Below are 18,632 nucleotides of genomic sequence, written 5' to 3' on the forward strand. Positions count from 1 at the left end.
ATGGAGATCGGCACGGAGATCAGCCGTAAGATCCCAAGTGCCGTTAAGGGGAAATTGCAAGAATCAGGAGCTTATATTGATTGATTTTCACCTTATATTTGTGCTTTTCTTGAACTGGATTTTTTTATATTTGAAACAAATGTCTGATAGTACTTCTGAAATGAAACTTCCTGCCTATATAGAAATGTTATGAATATTTAAGATGAAGAACTTCCTGATTACATTATGGTGATGGTGGCCAACAAGAAAAGTCAGGACCAAATGACAGAGGACCTGTCCCTGTTTCAAGGGAACAACACAATTTGATTCACCGTATGGCTTCATGGGGTATTAGATAAACTTAGTTCTGTAACAACCAACCCCTCTAGTCTGAAGTCTTCTGATACCAACCTCTTTGATGGTAACGTACCTTCAAACAAGAGCAGTTTCAATCGAGTTGAGAGAAGGCACGAAGCTGTTTCTAGCAGCCTTTCTAGCTCTTTCTAGACGCCTCTTGCAGTTTCTAGCACTAGACCTGAAAAAAGAGGATCTAGAGCTTCTACAAGTTCACAGGAGCAGAAAGCCACGAATGTCAGAGATTTATGATAACGGAGCTGCAACCTGACCAATGTCAACAGTGAAACCTTGGAGGGAGCTAGCACCCTCTGAAGATGTGATTGATTTTAAGCCAGAACCAGATGATCTCATTGATGAAGAACTCAATTTTGTGCAGGAGAAACTCTTCTCTCAGAAAAAAAAAAAAACTACAGTGACACTTATATATGGTTCTTCTTGCCCTTCTATTGAAATTTATCGACCACCTGCAAGTCGAACGCAGACAGTGGTGCTCATTTAAACAGGTTGTAATTTCAACAGCAGCAAAACAGTATTCATGCTGCCAAGCAACTTGATATTCAGAGTAGCCAGGTGTATGAAACAGGACGTTTGTGTGAACCAGAAGTGCTTAATAGCTTAGAAGAGACTTACAGTCCCTCCCTCAGGAACAACTCAAAAAAGGTGAGTATTGAAAAAGAAAACTTTCAGAAGAGAACGTTGCCTGTGGTAAGGTCAGTTGTTAAAGTAAAAAAAAAAAAAAAAAAAATCAGTCACGATGGAGAAGAGGAGGAGGAAGATGAGTATTGTGGGTCCCCTACTGGAAACATCTCCAGCAGTGTCAGTGCCAGCAAAATCTGAACAGAGACCTTCCCTTCCACCTTCTAAACAAGCTAACAAGAATCTAATTTTGAAGGCTATATCCGAAGCTCAAGAATCTGTAACAAAAACAACTAACTATCCTACAGTCTCACAGAAACAGACACTTTCAGTTGCTCCCAGAACTTGAACTCAAGAATTGCTAGCAGAAATGGTCCAGGGACAAGGCAGAGTCCCCAGAATAAGTTCTCCCATTAAAGAAGAGGAAGCAAAAGGAAGTAATATAGACAAAAGTCAAGGAACTCAACAGAGGCAGTTGTTATCCTGATTATCGAGAAAGACTACATACAAGTCTGCTTTATGCTCTGCACCCTGAGATCATATATCTGCGAAAGCTGGGTATTAAAATTTGTCAGTCCACTAGAGGCTGTCCCTGAGTGTTCCTTTCAGGGTGCGGCCCTCCGAGCCTTACACCCATGATGGCAGAGACTCTGCAGATCAGTCAAGATTACTATGACATGGAATCCATGGTCCATGCAGACACAAGATCATTTATTCTGAAGAAGCCAAAGCTATCTGAGGAACTAGCAGTGGCACCAAACCAGGAGTTGGAGATGAAGACTGCAGATACCCTTCGGGTGTGGACACCTGAGATCTTGTACAACCAGAGAAACCTGCAAGTCTCGAGTTTATAGTGACGCTGGATGGTGTCCCCAGCAATGCCCCCCCACCCCCCGCAACAGGATACATGTCAGATCAAGAGGAGGACATGTGCTTTTAAGGAATGAGACCCACACACCACCCTGCTGCTTCATATGAGGGACTCGCAGGTCTCCTCCACGCACAGCAGCTACACTTGCTGAGCAGGCAGCTTGAGGACCCAGATGGTAGCTTTTCAAACGCTGAGATGAGTGGACTGAGCCTGGCACAGAAACCAGAAAAGCTGTTGGAGCACTGCAAGTACTGGCAGGCCTGCAAAAACAGGTCTGAGTGTGCTTACCATCACTGGGTCACCTTGCAAAGCCTTTCCCAGTTGTGAATTTGCTGAGAAGTGTCTGTTCATCCAAATTGTAAATATGATGCAAAATGTACTAAACCAGACTGTCCCTTCACTCACATGAACCAAAAAACCCCAGGACTGCCTCCAAAACCAGTTAGAACACCAGCACCACCTTCCAGTAGTCAGCTCTGCCGTTACTTCCCAGCTTGTAAGAAAATGGAATGTCCCTTTTATCATCCGAAACACTGTAGATTTAACACTCAGTGTACACCACCTGACTGTACGTTTTATCATCCCACCATTACTGTACCACCACGACATGCCTTGAAATGGATTCGACCTCAGACCAGTGAAAGACACCCAGTCCTACCTGACAGAAGACTGTGGAGTTTGAAAGTTTCCATCTACTGATGAAAGACATTGTACAGAATTTGTCAAATCTTTGAAACTTGTAATATACTGCTTTCATAATATGAAGTTTATTGCCTATCTGAAGCGTCTAATTTTTCAAGTTTTTAAGTTTATTAAGTGATTTTTAAATCAAATACATAATTAAGAAACTAATAATGCAATATTACCCAAACAAAATGTAAGCATGTGTTCAATTATCAATTTCCATATTTCAGAGAAGAGGCATTAAGGATTTATGCCATAAGTTTATTTACAAAAATATCTAGGATGCTGAGTTCAAGGGATTGATCCTTTTAAGAGACTGCACCTCTTAATATGCTCCACTTCCTATCTGTCTCATGGATTACTTTTTAAGCAGTTGGTGTCCTACTATAAAGGTGCAGCAAATCCAGACCCAAAGAACAAAGTCATCATAGCTAGTAACCTCCAGTTGTTTTCCACTGAAAATGGTATATTCTTCGCTGGACCCTCCTCGTAGTGGCTCCGATGAACCACAGAGGTTGTGATCCTCCGGATGCTCTGTCCCAACATAGCGCTCTTGGACGCTCTACAAAAGATCCAGAGACCGTAGGCGGAAGAAATGGCGGCTGCAAGCCAAGCGCTTCTTGCCTCACAACCTTGCTCCTCTAAGTTTATTAAGTGATTTTAACATTGGGTCTTTTTTTGTTGTTTTGACTATGCAAAGACAATTTAAGGAAAAGCTGAATTCTATTAAAACACTTGAGGCATGCTGATAAAAAAAAATCGATCCAATTGACATATACACCCTATTGTATATAAAATTGATAAGAACCTACCGCATAGCACAGGGAACTCTATTCAATGAGCTATAATAGCCTATATAAGAAAAGGATCTAAAACAGAGTGGATATATGTATAGTATGCCCCCTACATGTGAACGAGTTCCATTCTGAGAATGCATTCAGTCCAACAAGTCAGTGTAGGTGCCCAACTAACAAAATCCGCTATACAGTACTGTACTGTAATAGGTTTATGTAACTTTTCACACAAACAATACATTAAAAACAAACACAAAAAATAAAACATTTTTAACCTTACAGTGCAGTACTTTGAAAATACAACAGCTGGCATACAGGGGCTGGCACCAGGGAACAGGCAAGAAGAGTTACTGACTGGTAGAGGGAGAGGAGGTGGGAGATGGTAGAGCTGAAGGATTGTCAGCAACTGGAGTCAGAGGGCAAGCTGCAATGGCACTCGTGCCTGATGCTGATGGCACAGGTCCTGGCTCCTTGCTGGATTTAATTCTCTCCACCCTCTGGAAAAAACAATCCAGTGATGTCTGGGTAGTAGCTCTTTTTCTCTCACCATAGATGACACAGTAGCATGGATTAATTTCTGAACGGCTGCTGCGAACTTTGTGTACCATTCTACGTTCAGGTTCCGTGCCTCAGAAACAGTACCTCCTCAAATAAAGAAAATCCCTTGCCATTCCCCATGTCATCAATCTCTTGGGTTCTTCAGTTACTTCTTTTCTCTGGACCCCAATCAATTACTAATGGGTCTTCACGAGCAAGCGTGTGTTTCACAGCAAATTCAGTGAAGTTGCCCCATTGCAGATCTAGATCCAGTTTCTTCCTGAGGGACCTCTAAGCTGCTGAAGACCTATTTGGACTCCTCATCCATCTTCTCAAACCCATGGAAATCATGAACACACAGCCAGCAAAGATACTTCCAAACCATTCATGGTGATAGCTGTAACCTCACACCAAGCAGTCAGTTTTTTGTCTTGTAGATGTGACAGTCCTTCCGAAACTGTCCCAAAGTTGTTCCTGATTCACTGCCTGATGAAGAGTGTGACATAAATATTTCTTCACAGTTGCTGTAACCCCCTGGCCCATAGACTGGATGAGCAATGTAGTGTTCAGTAGCAGATGCACTACTTTGACAATGGGGTGAAAGTCGCCCACAAATGGGAGGTGGCCTGAAACACTGTTGAGTAGCAAAAGGATGAGTGGGATGTCCTTCTCCAAGCAACATTTCTCTACCTCTGGGATACAATGGTGTTAAAGCCACGTGGGAAATGGCCTGTGTAATCCAGGCTTTGGCATTACTACTCCACATCACAGAAAGAGGGCCTTTGACTATGGTTTTAAGGGCTTTCGGGTTCTCTGAATAATAAACCAAGGCAGACTTCAGCTTCATATGCCCGGAAGCACTGTCACCAGAGTTAGCCTATCCTTTCCTACTTTATTGCCAAGCAGCAACTTTCCCTCCTTATTGATGTAACTTTGGTCCGCCATCCTCTTCCAGTACAGTCCTGTCTCATCCACATTAAAAATCTGCTTAACTTCCCGAAGTGTTTCAGGAAATTTCCAGGCAGTTACCATATCTGTAGTTGCTGCCTCACCACTTGCTTTTACATTGTGAAGGTCAGCTCCAGTTTGATTCTGGAAACAGTCCAATTCTGTTTCAAGTCTTCATAAGGGCTTTTAGCTTTGTCTTGAATCAGCATTAAGCTGAGCAGGACTTGACGCTGATGCTGATCCTGTTTCTCCATCTCCTTCATCACTTTCCCACATTTCTTTGATATTATCAGCAGACTTCATGTTTCATGATCTCATCCTTGTTCTTTAGAATTGTGCCAGTGGTTGAAGTTTATGTCATAAGAATGAGCGACCTCTACCATCTTTTCGCCTCCCCCTGCTCTCCTGATGATTTTCACTTTTCTTTCTTTCCATCATTATCGTTTGGCACTTCACAGAAGTACCAGCTACTTTTTATCGCTTTTATGCTTGCTTCTGCACATCCTGGGCTTGAAATAAAGATACTATACTGCTACGATATACAGTGCTGTCCAGTACCCAAAAGCACCACTTGTACAAGATGCACACACGACAAGGTACACCAGACACATGAACTAACCTTTGTAACTGGACATGTGAACGCATGTTTACATTTTTGAAAGTTTGCAACTTGAAGGTTCATATGTTGAGGACTTACTGTATAACTGATTCACCTTGCTGTACACCTGAAGCTACACTGTAAATCAACTATACTCCAATTTTTAAAAAAAGAATTGATCAGACGGAAGGAAAGCAATGAGGTAGGAGATATAGGGCAAGTGTTGGAGAAACGTTTGCAAGCAGATCTCTAGTTGTCTCCCCCAATCTAGTTGTCTCCCCCAATTTACCACAGAACCTTCCCAACAATCTGAAACATGTATCTAGTGATGTTCAATTCTCATGCTTAAAATCCTTTTAATAGCTCTCCATTACTTTCTGCATAAAATTACAACTTGACCTGGCATATTCTGTATTTTTTAAAAATGTTTGGAGCAGGTGATGGGTTCCCTCCATAATAATGTGGAGCAACTGAGTTTTGATAAAAGGGATTCTTCAGCTGTAACTGGAAAGGTTGAGTGTTAAAGCAGATTTATAGATTTGATGGTGGGAAGGTGAGTTCCATCTTGGTCCTCAATGAAAGGCCAAGTAAGATGGAGAGGGGAGAGAATATATCAAATGGTCATCTCAGAGGAGTAACATGTAGTCATACATGGTGGCTATTTCTCAACTCCTAAAGCTCCCTGGTTGTTTCACATTTCTGAGACTTTAATTTTCATGATTCCTTTCTGGCAAATTCCTACTTGTTTTTCCAGATCTTCCAGAAAGGAATATCAAAATTAAAATCTCTGAAATGTGAAACTAGGGAGCTTTAGGAGTTGAGAAATAGGCAACAAGTATGACTTCAAGTTATTCCTCTGAGCTTACTGTATAGTATATTCACAGCTGGTACCTACCTCACTTACATTATTATAATACACTGATGTTTGCATTTGCTTTCCCTAATAGACTAAGCTTCTTTGAAAACTTGGCCTGTACTACTAGTGTGGGGCCCATGCAGGATCACATTTAATGGTAAACATTAATCAATGTTTAACATGAACAGACTTTTTGTTGGTAGAATCCACAACTACGAGAATTAGAGGAATTTGAAAGTGTGAAGGGTTAACCAGTCTCTAGAATAAACCAGCTCGTGATACCTGTGTCCTTTTTAAAATGGCACCGCATTATGGACACACCACAACAAGGGCTTTCATTTAATCCTTTTATTCAAATGCCAAAACAAGTTTCAAGATACAAATCGTAGTTGTGTTTAATTTAAAAACATCAATTATGCTTTGTTAATGACTTTCCAAACCAAATCTAAGTTGTTATGACTAAAACGTCTCCCAGTCCATTTCTGGAGGACTACCTTTAATACATTTAGTAGCTACTCCAATTTTCACTCTACAAAAAGGAAAATGATGAGCCTGTAAAAAAAAGATAATGAACAGTTATGATATGAAACCCTTCCTGAGAAGAACGTTAACCATTACTAGGGAGACCGAGGATACCAGTTTCTGTTCCATACTATTGCAACCAGGCTTAAACACTTTGCAGAAGTGCATTTCTGGTCCTACCCCAGCCATAAATAGATATCTCTTTTTACATCACAGAAAACCCAACTCCACCAACAAGATTTAGAATTTGCTAATAGTTTAAGGTTCTTTCCCTAAGAAAAGGGGTAGGGTGCAGTTAAAAGGAAAACTCAAGCATTTATAAACCGACAATTGAAAACAAATGTTTAAAGGTACTCTGATTTAAACAATTTCCAATAAGGCTGAAGTAAAGGAACAATATAGAAGCTTGTATCAATATAAAGGGAAAGAAAAAAATTTTAAAGGTATCCAAGTATTTTAATATTTATGGCATCAAATGAAATAATTTTCATTAAGCCCCCCAAACCTCCCCCAGTTTCTATATAATGAAAGTTAATAACTTATATTTTAATATGAACACATTCACTTCTGCTGACAGTAAAGCATAGATTTTCTTTAATGTTCCATGAAGCCAAAGAATTAGACAAATATTCGGCACCAGAAAACAAAAAACTAGTATTTTAGGTAAGTGTACAATATTAGGGTATTTTATTTAGTTCAGCAAATGGCTGTTAGGACTGATGCTGCACGCTACTTTTAGAATTAGATGCAGTCTTTTTCTAAAGATTTAAGGCAGACTTTTAATTTCATCTGCTCACTCATGGTACTAAAATGGATCAAAGACGGCAAATAAATCAGACAAGTTAGCAGGAGAATGGCCTTTTCTTATAGTACCAACGGGAAGTCAGCGTCATGCATCAGTGGACAAGACTAAGAACAGAGCTAGACAAATCATCAAAGTATGGCTCTTCAGGGTGCTCTTTCCATGAAATCTTTAACTACTCGGAAACTCCTGTTCCAATTTTTAAGATGAATAAAATTCTAACATTTTTCAGGAAACAAACATGAGTAGACAAAGTTAAGCTAAAGAATGGAATCCCAACTTCAATTTTCAAGAATTTATTTTCCCATTTGTAGAGTAACATTATTGTAAAATCCACAGTTATTGCAACACTTGCACTGCTTAAAAGAACTCCTAAGATTTTTTTTTAAGTATATTTTTTAAAAACCGAAACAAAATAATGTACATATTCTCTCAGAACATTGTGTCATTAAAGTCCATGTTATATCAGTCTGTATAAATCAATGTGATGTTACATAATATACATGATCTGAGTTTTATCCTAAAAGCTTCTGACCATGTATATGATATCCAATGCTATCCAAGATAGATCCAATGCTTTTAATGTCAGACTGCAGAGACAGTTATGATCCTAAACAAAAGAAGGACAACCTTATATACACAACAGAAGTCTGACAGTTTAGCTGTTTGCAGCATCTGCTTGACGAGGCCATCCTTCTTCTTCAATTCCAGAATCATACTCCTCTTCAGAAGATTCTTTGGTTGGAGCCCTATAATGAAAAGTCATCAGTGTTTTTCTGTTTTTAATAAGAACTAGGGGTAAATATAACTTCTCAAAAAATAAATAATAAATTAATCCACCTAGCTAGAAAAGCTGCACAAAGAAAGAAAATATTGAGAGCACTTCTAATATTAAGATTGCTTAATGGTAAAATATGAGAAACATTTCGAGCACACAACCAAAAACCATAAGTAATTTCCCAAACAATTTTTTTAAAGTGAAACAAATCAACAACCAGGCTTCAACAGTGAAGGCCTTTTCTCCAGCAAAAGAAGTAGAATCTATTATTTTATCTAAAATGCTTGACATTTAGTATATGTCAATGGAAAGAAGTTGAAAGCTTCTAATCAAACCAATATGACTCAAATTAGCCAAAATTATGATTAGACCACAATTCTTTTATATACTAATAGTTGATGGAGGAGCCTGGTAGGCTGCAGTCCATGGGGTTGCTAAGAGTCAGCACGACTGAGTGACTTCACTTTCGTTTTTCACTTTCATGCACTGGAGAAGGCAACGGCACCCCACTCCAGTATTCTTGCCTGGAGAATCCCAGAGACAGAGGAGCCTAGTGGGCTGCCGTCTATGGGGTCGCACAGAGTCAGACACGACTGAAGCGACTTAGCAGCAGTAGCAGTAAACAATAAAATGAGAGATTATACCTCTTTGAATAAGTAAAGGTTGTTCAAAACCAATCAACTGCCTCATAAGTTACCTTAGAAGATAAGCATAAAATATAACATACCTTGTGACAGAAGCCTATTTTCTGTGTATGTAACATTCATGTCAAGCACTGTTTAATAAATATTTATTGAATAGACTGGGGTCAGTAAACTACAGCCTGCTGGCCAAATAAAGTCTGTCATTTGTTTCTGTAAATATTTGAACACAGAGATGGATCATTCATTTATGCTGTAAGGGCAGAGTAGCTACAATACAAATTGTATGACCCCGAAGTGTTAAAATAGCCTTGTACTGGACAGTTTACCGACCCCTAGAATAGTTAAATAAAAGCAGTGAAAGATATGTCAAATTTGTCAACTGATAAGATACAACTAAGAGGAAAATTATGTCAACAAAGTTTTGGTCTTATGAAAGACAGGAAACAAGTAATAAATAAATTACAGAATTAGAAGCAAAGTTCATTTAAATCTTTTCATTTAGATTACTTTATGTCTTTTTTGATATTTCTTTTAGGAGAAAAAAGTGGAGGCTAGTTTTGAAGATCAATTTCCAAGAAGAGTCAAAATATCATTTTATAAACCAAAATTAGAAAATTTTTCTACAGAATATTTGAGATAACTGATTCCTTTATGAATATACACACACTGTATGACAGACCAATAAACTATAGCAATAAAGAATGATCTTAAGTTTTAGACCTGTTTTAGTCTGACAATACACTTTACCGGATGTATCCTGGTTCCTTCTTTCCTTCTACTACTTCTTTGTCAACCTCCACACATACAATATCAGAATTAGGGACTTCGAACATTGGTTCTAGTAACAGCTTTTCCTGAAGAGTAAAAAAGCAATGAATTACATGGAAAACTGAGGTTACATACAAAATACTTGTATTCCATAGGTTATCAATCAAATTCATCAACTCAAAAAATATTATGGGGTCCCTATGATGCATCAGGAACTGAATTTTGAAAAGTCAATGTAAAAGCTTTCATATTCTTCATATTAAAACAGCTTCTAACTAAATTTGGACAGAAGTCATTCTATAAGGGGAAGTTTCTTGTCTGCAGTTCTGCCTACTTAGGTCACCTTGCACCTACAAAGATTGTACTTTCACTTTGCATGTGATCAGATGTTCCTCAAGAAGCATTTCTGACATACTTTATCACCAAAGGAGGTCAACTGGTAGTCCTTAATTTGAAAATGACTTAATCTTAAATCATCTATACCAAGCTATGACTTCAAACAACATTTGTCTCAACTGCTGCAGTAGATCTAAAGTAATTTACTAAAGAAAACTAGTTTACCTATGGGTAGCAGCTGCATTGGAGAAGGCAATGGCACCCCACTCCAGTACTCTTGCCTGGAAAGTCCCCTGGACAGAGGAGCCTGGTAGGCTGCAGTCCATGGGGTCGCTAAGAGTCAGACATGACTGAGTGACTTCACTTTCACTTTTCACTTTCATGCACTGGAGAAGGAAATGGCAACCCACGCCAGTGTTCTTGCCTGGAGAATCCCAGGGACAGAGGAGCCTGGTGGGCTGCTGTCTATGGGGTCGGACAGAGTCAGACACGACTGAAGCGACTTAGCAGCAGCAGTAGCAGCTGGATTATGTTCCATCTTAAGGAAAATATTGGTTGAATACATCAAATTTTCTAAAAATGTCAACTATATTACCTTTTCTTCTAGTTTCAGTTCAGTCGCTCAGTCATGTCCGACTCTTTGTGACCCCATGAATCGCAGCACGCCAGGCCTCCCTGTCCATCACCAACTCCCGGAGTTCACTCAGATTCACGTCCATCGAGTCAGTGATGCCATCCAGCCATCTCATCCTCTGTTGTCCCCTTCTCCTCCTGCCCCCAATCCCTCCCAGCATCAGACTCTTTTCCAATGAGTCAACTCTTCCCATGAGGTGGCCAAAGTACTGGAGCTTCAGCTTTAGCATCATTCCTTCCAAAGAAATTCCAGGGCTGATCTCCTTCAGAATGGACTGCTTGGATCTCCTTGCAGTCCAAGGGACTCTCAAGAGTCTTCTCCAACACCACAGTTCAAAAGCATCAATTCTTCGGCGCTCAGCCTTCTTCACAGTCCAACTCTCACATCCATACATGACCACAGGAAAAACCACAGCCTTGACTAGATGGACCTTAGTCGGCAAAGTAATGTCTCTGCTTTTGAATATACTATCTAGATTGGTCATAACTTTTCTTCCAAGGAGCAAGCATCTTTTAATTTCATGGCTGCAATCACCATCTGCAGTGATTTTGGAGCCCAAAAAAATAAAGTCTGACACTGTTTCCACTGTTTCCCCATCTATTTCCCATGAAGTGATGGGACCAGATCCCATGATCTTCGTTTTCTGAATGTTGAGCTTTAGGCCAACTTTTTCACTCTCCTCTTTCACTTTCATCAAGAGGCTTTTTAGCTCCTCTTCACTTTCTGCCATAAGGGTGGTGTCATCTGCATATCTAAGGTTATTGATATTTCTCCCGGCAATCTTGATTCCAGCTTGTGCTTCTTCCATTTCAGCGTTTCTCATGATGTACTCTGCATAGAAGTTAAATAAGCAGGGTGACAATATACAGCCTTGACGTACTCCTTTTCCTATTTGGAACCAGTCTGTTGTTCCATGTCCAGTTCTAACTGCTGCTTCCTGACCTGCATACAGATTTCTCAAGAGGCAGGTCAGGTGGTCCCGTATTTCCGTCTCTTTCAGATTCTCCACAGTTTATTGTGATCCACACAGTCAAAAGCTTTGGCATAGTCAATAAAGCAGAAATAGATGTTTTTCTGGAACTCTCTTGCTTTTTCCATGATCCAGTGGATGTTGGCAATTTGATCTCTGGTTCCTCTGCCTTTTCTAAAACCAGCTTGAACATCAGGAAGTTCACGGTTCATGGATTGCTGAAGCCTGGCTTGGAGAATTTTGAGCATTACTTTACTAGCATGTGAGATGAGTGCAATTATGCAGTAGTTTCAGCATTCTTTGGCATTGCCTTTCTTTGGAATTGGAATGAAAACTGACCTTTTCCAGTCCTGTGGCCACTGCTGAGTTTTCCTAATTTGCTGGCATATTGAGTGCATCACTTTCACAGCATCATCTTTCAGGATTTGAAACAGCTCCACTGGAACTCCGTCACCTCCACTAGCTTTGTTCGTAGCGATGCTTTCCAAGGCCCACTTGACTTCACGTTCCAGGATGTCAGGCTCTAGATCAGTGATCACACCATCATGATTATCTGGATCGTAAAGATCTTTTTTGTACAGTTCTTCTGTGTATTCTTGCCACCTCTTCTTAATATCTTCTGCTTCTGTTAGGTCCAGACCATTTCTGTCCTTTATCGAGCCATCTTTGCATGAAATGTTCCCTTGGTCTCTCTAATTTTCTTGAAGAGATCCCTAGTCTTTCCCATTCTGTTGTTTTCCTCTATTTCTCTGCACTGATCGCTGAAGAAGGCTTCATCATCTCTTCTTGCTATTCTTTGGAACTCTGCATTCAGATGCTGATATCTTTCCTTTTCTCCTTTGCTTTTCGCCTCTCTTCTTTTCACAGCTATTTGTAAGGCCTCCCCAGACAGCCATTTTGCTTTTCTGCATTTCTTTTCCATGGGGATGGTCTTGATCCCTGTCTCCTGTACAATGTCACGAACCTCATTCCATAGTTCATCAGGCACTCTATCTATCAGATCTAGGCCCTTAAATCTATTTCTCACTTCCACTGTATAATCATAAGGCATTTGATTTAGGTTAGCGGTCTTCCCTACTTTCTTCAATTTGAGTCTGAATTTGGTAATAAGAAGTTCATGATCTGAGCCACAGTCAGCTCCTGGTCTTGTTTTTGTTGACTGTATAGAGCTTCTCCATCTTTGGCTGCAAAGAATATAATCAATCTGATTTCAGTGTTGACCATCTGGTGAGGTCCATGTGTAGAGTCTTCTCTTGTGTTGTTGGAAGAGGGTGTTTGCTATGACCAGTGCATTTTCTTGGCAAAACTCTATTAGTCTTTGCCCTGCTTCATTCCGCATTCCAAGGCCAAATTTGCCTGTTACTCCAGGTGTTTCTTGACTTCCTACTTTTGCATTCCAGTCCCCTATAATGAAAAGGACATCTTTTCTGGGTGTGAGTTCTAAAAGGTCTTGCAGGTCTTCATAGAACCGTTCAACTTCAGCTTCTTCAGCATTATTGGTTGGGGCATAGACTTGGATAACTGTGATACTGAATGGTTTGCCTTGGAGACGAACAGAGATCATTCTGTCATTTTTGAGATTGCATCCAAGTACTGCATTTCAGACTCTTTTGTTGACCATGATGGCTACTCCATTTCTTCTGAGGGATTCCTGCCCTCAGTAGTAGATATAATGGTCATCTGAGTTAAATTCATCCATTCCAGTTACATGTTTATAAATCTGTCACAGCACCTGAAGTTGACGCTATTATTGCAAATTGTGACAGATGTGTAGTTCTGTTCAAAAAGTCCTACTTAGATAAGAGAAGTAATTCTTAGCATTGAAATCCTCAGAGAACAGACCATGTGCTTGCTTTTGCAGCACGTAGGGAAACAATAACCCACTGTACAGCCACACCAGGGAGGGGAAAGACCTTTAAGAAAGAGGGTGGCTGAAAAGTAGGCTGGGTCTCCAGGACTTGTAACAAAATTAAAATAGTGAGTTCATACTACACTGAAGAATTTAGAAATAAAATGTTATAATATCTACAACTTAATTTCAAACATAAAACAACATTGAAATGAGAGAATTTCAATGGTTCTGAGGAACCACTCTGGAGCTTAGTCAAAAGGCCTGTGTAGGGTTTTCTAAAAACCTCCTTCCCATGATCCTGATTTCCTCTATTTCATTAATCACATTAAGTGTATGTCCTTTGTTGCAAACACCTTGAAGTTTCATTTTAGAAAGAAGAAAAGGGACTTCCCTGGAAGTCCAGTGCTTCCACTGGAAGGGTTCAAACACTGGTTGGGAAACAAAGATTCTGCATGCTGCACAGTGTGGCCAAAATATACAAGAAAAAAAAATCACAAAAAATATTAGACGAACAGAGATCATTCTGTCATTTTTGAGATTGCATCCAAGTACTGCATTTCAGACTCTTTGGACAAATTTCTGGATATATTTCCAAAGGAAAAACGTGGCGGTTTAATATTCTCAAAATTCAGACCAAGAAATAATCTAGTTTTTGTAAATTTATGCCAACTTACCATAATGGACCGGAGGCCTCGTGCACCTGTTTTTCGTTCTAGTGCCAATCTGGCTATAGCTTTTAAAGCATCTTCAGTAACATTTAGTTCACACTACAAATACATTCAAAAGAAATAATTCAGATAATATTTGATGATGACATTTTCCTAATAAAATCATGCAGTATTTGATCTATTACTACCTATCACCATTATTGGTCTTTTTATAACAAGAGGTGAATGCCCTGACTTTACAGGTAAAGAAATGTTCCATAGAGTTAAGTACACTGATTCACTAATACTTAAAAACCCAGAATCTTGTGTCTTTACTGATCCTATCTCCTTTCAGACTCAAGTATTTTTAGATTGTAACTTAAGCTTCTGAAAAAATACTCATTTTAAAAAGTGTTACTAACCCTCTCATCCCATAGAACAAAGGTACAATTTTAAGAGAAGTCTCTCTAAATTACCACAAATATAAAAAATTACTGAGAATTTAATATACCTCCCCCTAAAAAATAAGATCTTGGTACTAAAAAACTTTTGGTTATTAATTTATACCTCCAGAAAATGTAAAACTTATACAAGGTAATTATCTCTCATGATGCTTTAGACTCTTACTTTCAAAAAGCACTTGTTTCTATGAATTAGCTTATGAGACAGTTAATAGCATGAATGTTTCTATGAATTAGCTTATGAAACAGTTAACAGCATGAATCAAAGTTTGTCCATAGTTCCTGAAGAAGTTTTCTAAATTAACACGGATCTTCTAAGACTTTATTCAACATTTATTGAACCCAGATATGTTTAAATATTAGAAACTGAATGATGACTCAGATACCACCTTTACCCTCAAGAAACTTAAGTGTATCAGATGGTGACAAATTAGCAAAATAGCATTTACAGCATAGTGTTTGCACATGTTGCTAAGAGAACAATAAAAGTGGGGACATCTAAATAAGCCCAGGGGACCACTGAAGCATTTTAAGGAGGGGAGTAAAATAATTAGCTTTGGGTTTATTCATTCAATAAATTTTTATTAGGCACTTAATATCTATTGGTTGAACCCTATGTTCAATAATTTTTAAAAGATCCATTCTGGAAGTAAAGTGGGAGACGGTATTTTGGTGGTGGTGGTCAGAGACAAACTTTAGGTAGGGAAACCCAATTAGGAAGCAAATGCATGGGTCAAGGTGAAGAATGATTAAAGAGACTGACTTGAGGTAGAAAGAGTAGCAATGGAGAGGAGGAGGCTAATGTTTTGTGACACTAAGTTCATAAAACCCAAACATTTGCTATCTGATTGGATATATGGCTCTAAGTGTCTGACTGCAGAGAAATAGATGTGAGAGCTAACTTTAGGAAAAAATATACCTAGCATGTCATAATGAAAGGATTTAGAATATCAAGACTGAAAAGACAATTCTGTGTGCCTAGTTTGCGGGGTTAGCCATAGGCTGCTAGCATTTCTCAATATCTATCCTTAGTCTTCAAGCTACAATGCTGACTTTAATTAAGAAAAAAAATTAAGCCAATTCATAAGTGTCTAACACAACACAACGTGCCTTCCCTGATTCCTAGATTCATATTTAGTGAGTAATAGGCTGGTCTGTTCCTGCCAACAGAATCTGCCTGCCAATGCAGGAGACACAGGCTCAATCCTTAGGCTGGGAAGATCCCCTGGAAGAGGGGAAATGGCAACCCACTCCAGTATTCTTGCTTGGAAAATTCCATGGACAGAGGAGCCTGGCAGGCTACAGTCCACGGTGTGGCAGAGTCAGATACGACTGAGCAACTGAGTGCACATGCGCACACACACAGGCTGGTATTCCAGATGAGAAGTACTGCTTTTTAATTTGTTAGGCTAACATATGCAGATTTTCCATAGCAAAAAATACACGTAAGTATAAAAAGTAAAGATCTAACCTTATCCATGCTGAATAAGGCTTGGTACTGAGGGATAACAGCATTACGTGGCTCAGTTAGTATCTGTACAAGTGTTTTCTCATCTAGGCTATGCAAAGGAACTACCACAGGCAACCGTCCCACAAACTCAGGAATCATGCCAAACTCAATGAGATCTCTGGCTTCCACATGACGTAATAAACGATCTTTTTCTTCAATGTCTTGGTGAGTATTTGATTCTCCACTTCGATTGGCAAGGTCAGCAGCAGCTGCAGCCCTTCTACCTTTTCCCAGATTAGATGGTGTTCCAAATCCAAGATACTGCCAAAGAAAACACAGGTATTACAAATAACAAAATGAAGCTGCATCGTGTTCAGCATTCTGCATGCATATCTCACGTGATCTTTGCAACAGAAGAAAGTATTATCATTTATATTTTACAATGAATAAAAAAGGCTTAGAGAGGTTAAGTACCTTAAGCTCTCATTTCTGCTAGTGGTTAACAACCAGGATTCAAACTTAGGTCTATCTGCCTTCAGAACTGAGAACCCAACCAACTCTCAGAAGAATGAATTCTAGTAAGAATAGGTAAGAACTATGAAGGGAAGTCCCTTAGAACTCAGATTATGATATTGCAGGACATTTCCCAGACCTCTCGACTAGTATAACTTCCAAAATGTGCAAGAAAGTAGAGATAGTAATTATTTTGTAACCAAAGTCAATTAATTCTGTAATACTAACAGGAGTAGAGTCTATGGAACAAGCAGTCTTACAAGTAAATTATCCACAAGCGTCTTAAGTCATTGCTAAGCGTTCTATTAAAATCATAATTTGGGGTTGCATACTATCAGATTATACGATGAGTTAGAACACTGTATGAGTTAGATTTTATAAAAGAGCATGTAAGGATGACATCAAACAAAAACGGTAACTTTGTTGCAAAAGGTTGCGTATCTACAATGTATGGACCTTGCTTTACTCAGTATAAAGAACTATACTCCAGGTAACTGTCATAGAGTTTGATTTTGATATGTCATACAACTTTTGTCAAAAGTACAAGAGAAGTACATGATATATGAGAAAACAGTCTAAGTTAATTCTAAATATGCTGTGTATGTGGACAGTGACTCTATCAGAAAGCAAAGAATTTTGCTTTCAATAATGTAAACATTAAAAAAATTTCTTTAGGATGTACCTTTCCTTTTTTAAAAAAATTTTTATTTTTTAATATAAATTTATTTAATTGGAGGTTAATTACTTTACAATATTGTACTGGTTTTGCCGTACATCAATTGAAGGATAATTGCTTTACAGTATTCTGTTGGTCTCTACCAAACAGTAACATCAATCAGTCATAGGTTTACCCATGTCCCCTCCCACGTGAACATCCCTCCCACCTCCCTCCCCACCCCATCAGGTTTTTACCCAGCCCCAGTACGAGCTCCCCGAGTCACACAGCAAATTCCCACTGGCCATCTCTTCCCATGGCCCCACTGGCCATGTTTCCATGTTACCCTCTCCGTACATCCCACCCTCTCCTTCCTCCCGCTCCAGCAGTGTCCATAAGTCTGTCCTCAGCGTTTGTGTCTCCACTTCTGCTCTGCAGGAGTGCTATTGTTCAGTCACCAAGTCATGACCAACTCTTTACAACCCCATGGACTACAGCACGCCAGGCTTCCCTGTCCCTCACCATCTCCTGGAATTTGCCGAAGTTCATGTCCATTGAATCAGTGATTCATCTTATTTATCCTCTGTCACTCTCTTCTCCTTCGGCCTTCAATCTTTCCCAATGTCAGGGTCTTTTCCAATGAGTCTGCTGTTGGCATCAGCTGAGCTTCAGCTTCAGCATCACTCCTTCCAACAAATATTCAGGGTTGATTTCCTTTAGGATTGACTGGTTTGATCTCCTTGTTGTCCAAGGGACTCTCAAGAGTCTTATCCAGCACCACAATTTGAAAGCATCAATTCATTAGCACTCAGCCTTCTTTATGGCCCAACTCCCACATCTGTACATGACTACTGAAAAAATCATAGCTTTGACTACACAGAACTTGTTGGCAAAGTGATGTTTCTGCTTCTTAACAAGCTGTCTAGGTTGGTCAAGCTTTTCTTCCAAGGAGCAAGCATCCTTTAATTTCGTGGCTACAGTCACCATTCGCAGTGATTTTGGAGCCCGAGAACATAAACTTTCTGTTTCCACTATTCCCATCTATTTGCCATGAAGTGATGAGACCGGATGCCATGATCTTAGTTTTTTTTAATACTGAGTTTTAAGCCAGCTTTTTCACTTTCCTCCTTCAGTCACATCAAGAGGTTCTTTAGTTCCTCTTCACTTTCTGCCATTAGAGTAGTATTATCCAACATATCTGAGGTTATTAATCTCTTGATTCCAGCTTATAACTCATCCAGCCCGGCATTTCGCATGATATCCTCTGCGTCTAAGTTAAATAAACAGGGTAACAATAAACAACGTTGTCATACTCCTTTCTCAATCCTGAACCAGTCAGT

At 39.4% G+C, this 18,632-nt stretch overlaps 1 protein-coding gene and 1 pseudogene across 3 annotated transcripts in view; one reads left to right on the forward strand and one right to left on the reverse strand.

The window, feature by feature from the left end:
• Positions 1-2,542, forward strand: LOC128054238 (zinc finger CCCH domain-containing protein 14-like; annotated as a pseudogene).
• A 4,065-nt stretch (positions 2,543-6,607) lies between these two features.
• CLPX (caseinolytic mitochondrial matrix peptidase chaperone subunit X) overlaps positions 6,608-18,632 on the reverse strand; it is a 42,073-nt gene continuing 30,048 nt past the window's right edge. For 2 of the 3 annotated variants that reach the window (XM_052646606.1, XM_052646604.1), the window contains 4 exons: positions 16,146-16,445; positions 14,241-14,333; positions 9,754-9,860; positions 6,608-8,333 (listed from right to left, as the gene is read on the reverse strand). In XM_052646606.1, the coding sequence (XP_052502566.1) occupies positions 8,243-8,333; positions 9,754-9,860; positions 14,241-14,333; positions 16,146-16,445 (591 nt within the window). In that variant the 3' untranslated portion in view covers positions 6,608-8,242. The remainder of the gene's footprint in view (positions 8,334-9,753; positions 9,861-14,240; positions 14,334-16,145; positions 16,446-18,632) is intronic. The other variant, XM_052646605.1, reaches the window with a different exon arrangement.

Source organism: Budorcas taxicolor, chromosome 10, assembly GCF_023091745.1.
Source record: "Budorcas taxicolor isolate Tak-1 chromosome 10, Takin1.1, whole genome shotgun sequence".
Lineage (NCBI taxonomy): Eukaryota > Metazoa > Chordata > Mammalia > Artiodactyla > Bovidae > Budorcas > Budorcas taxicolor.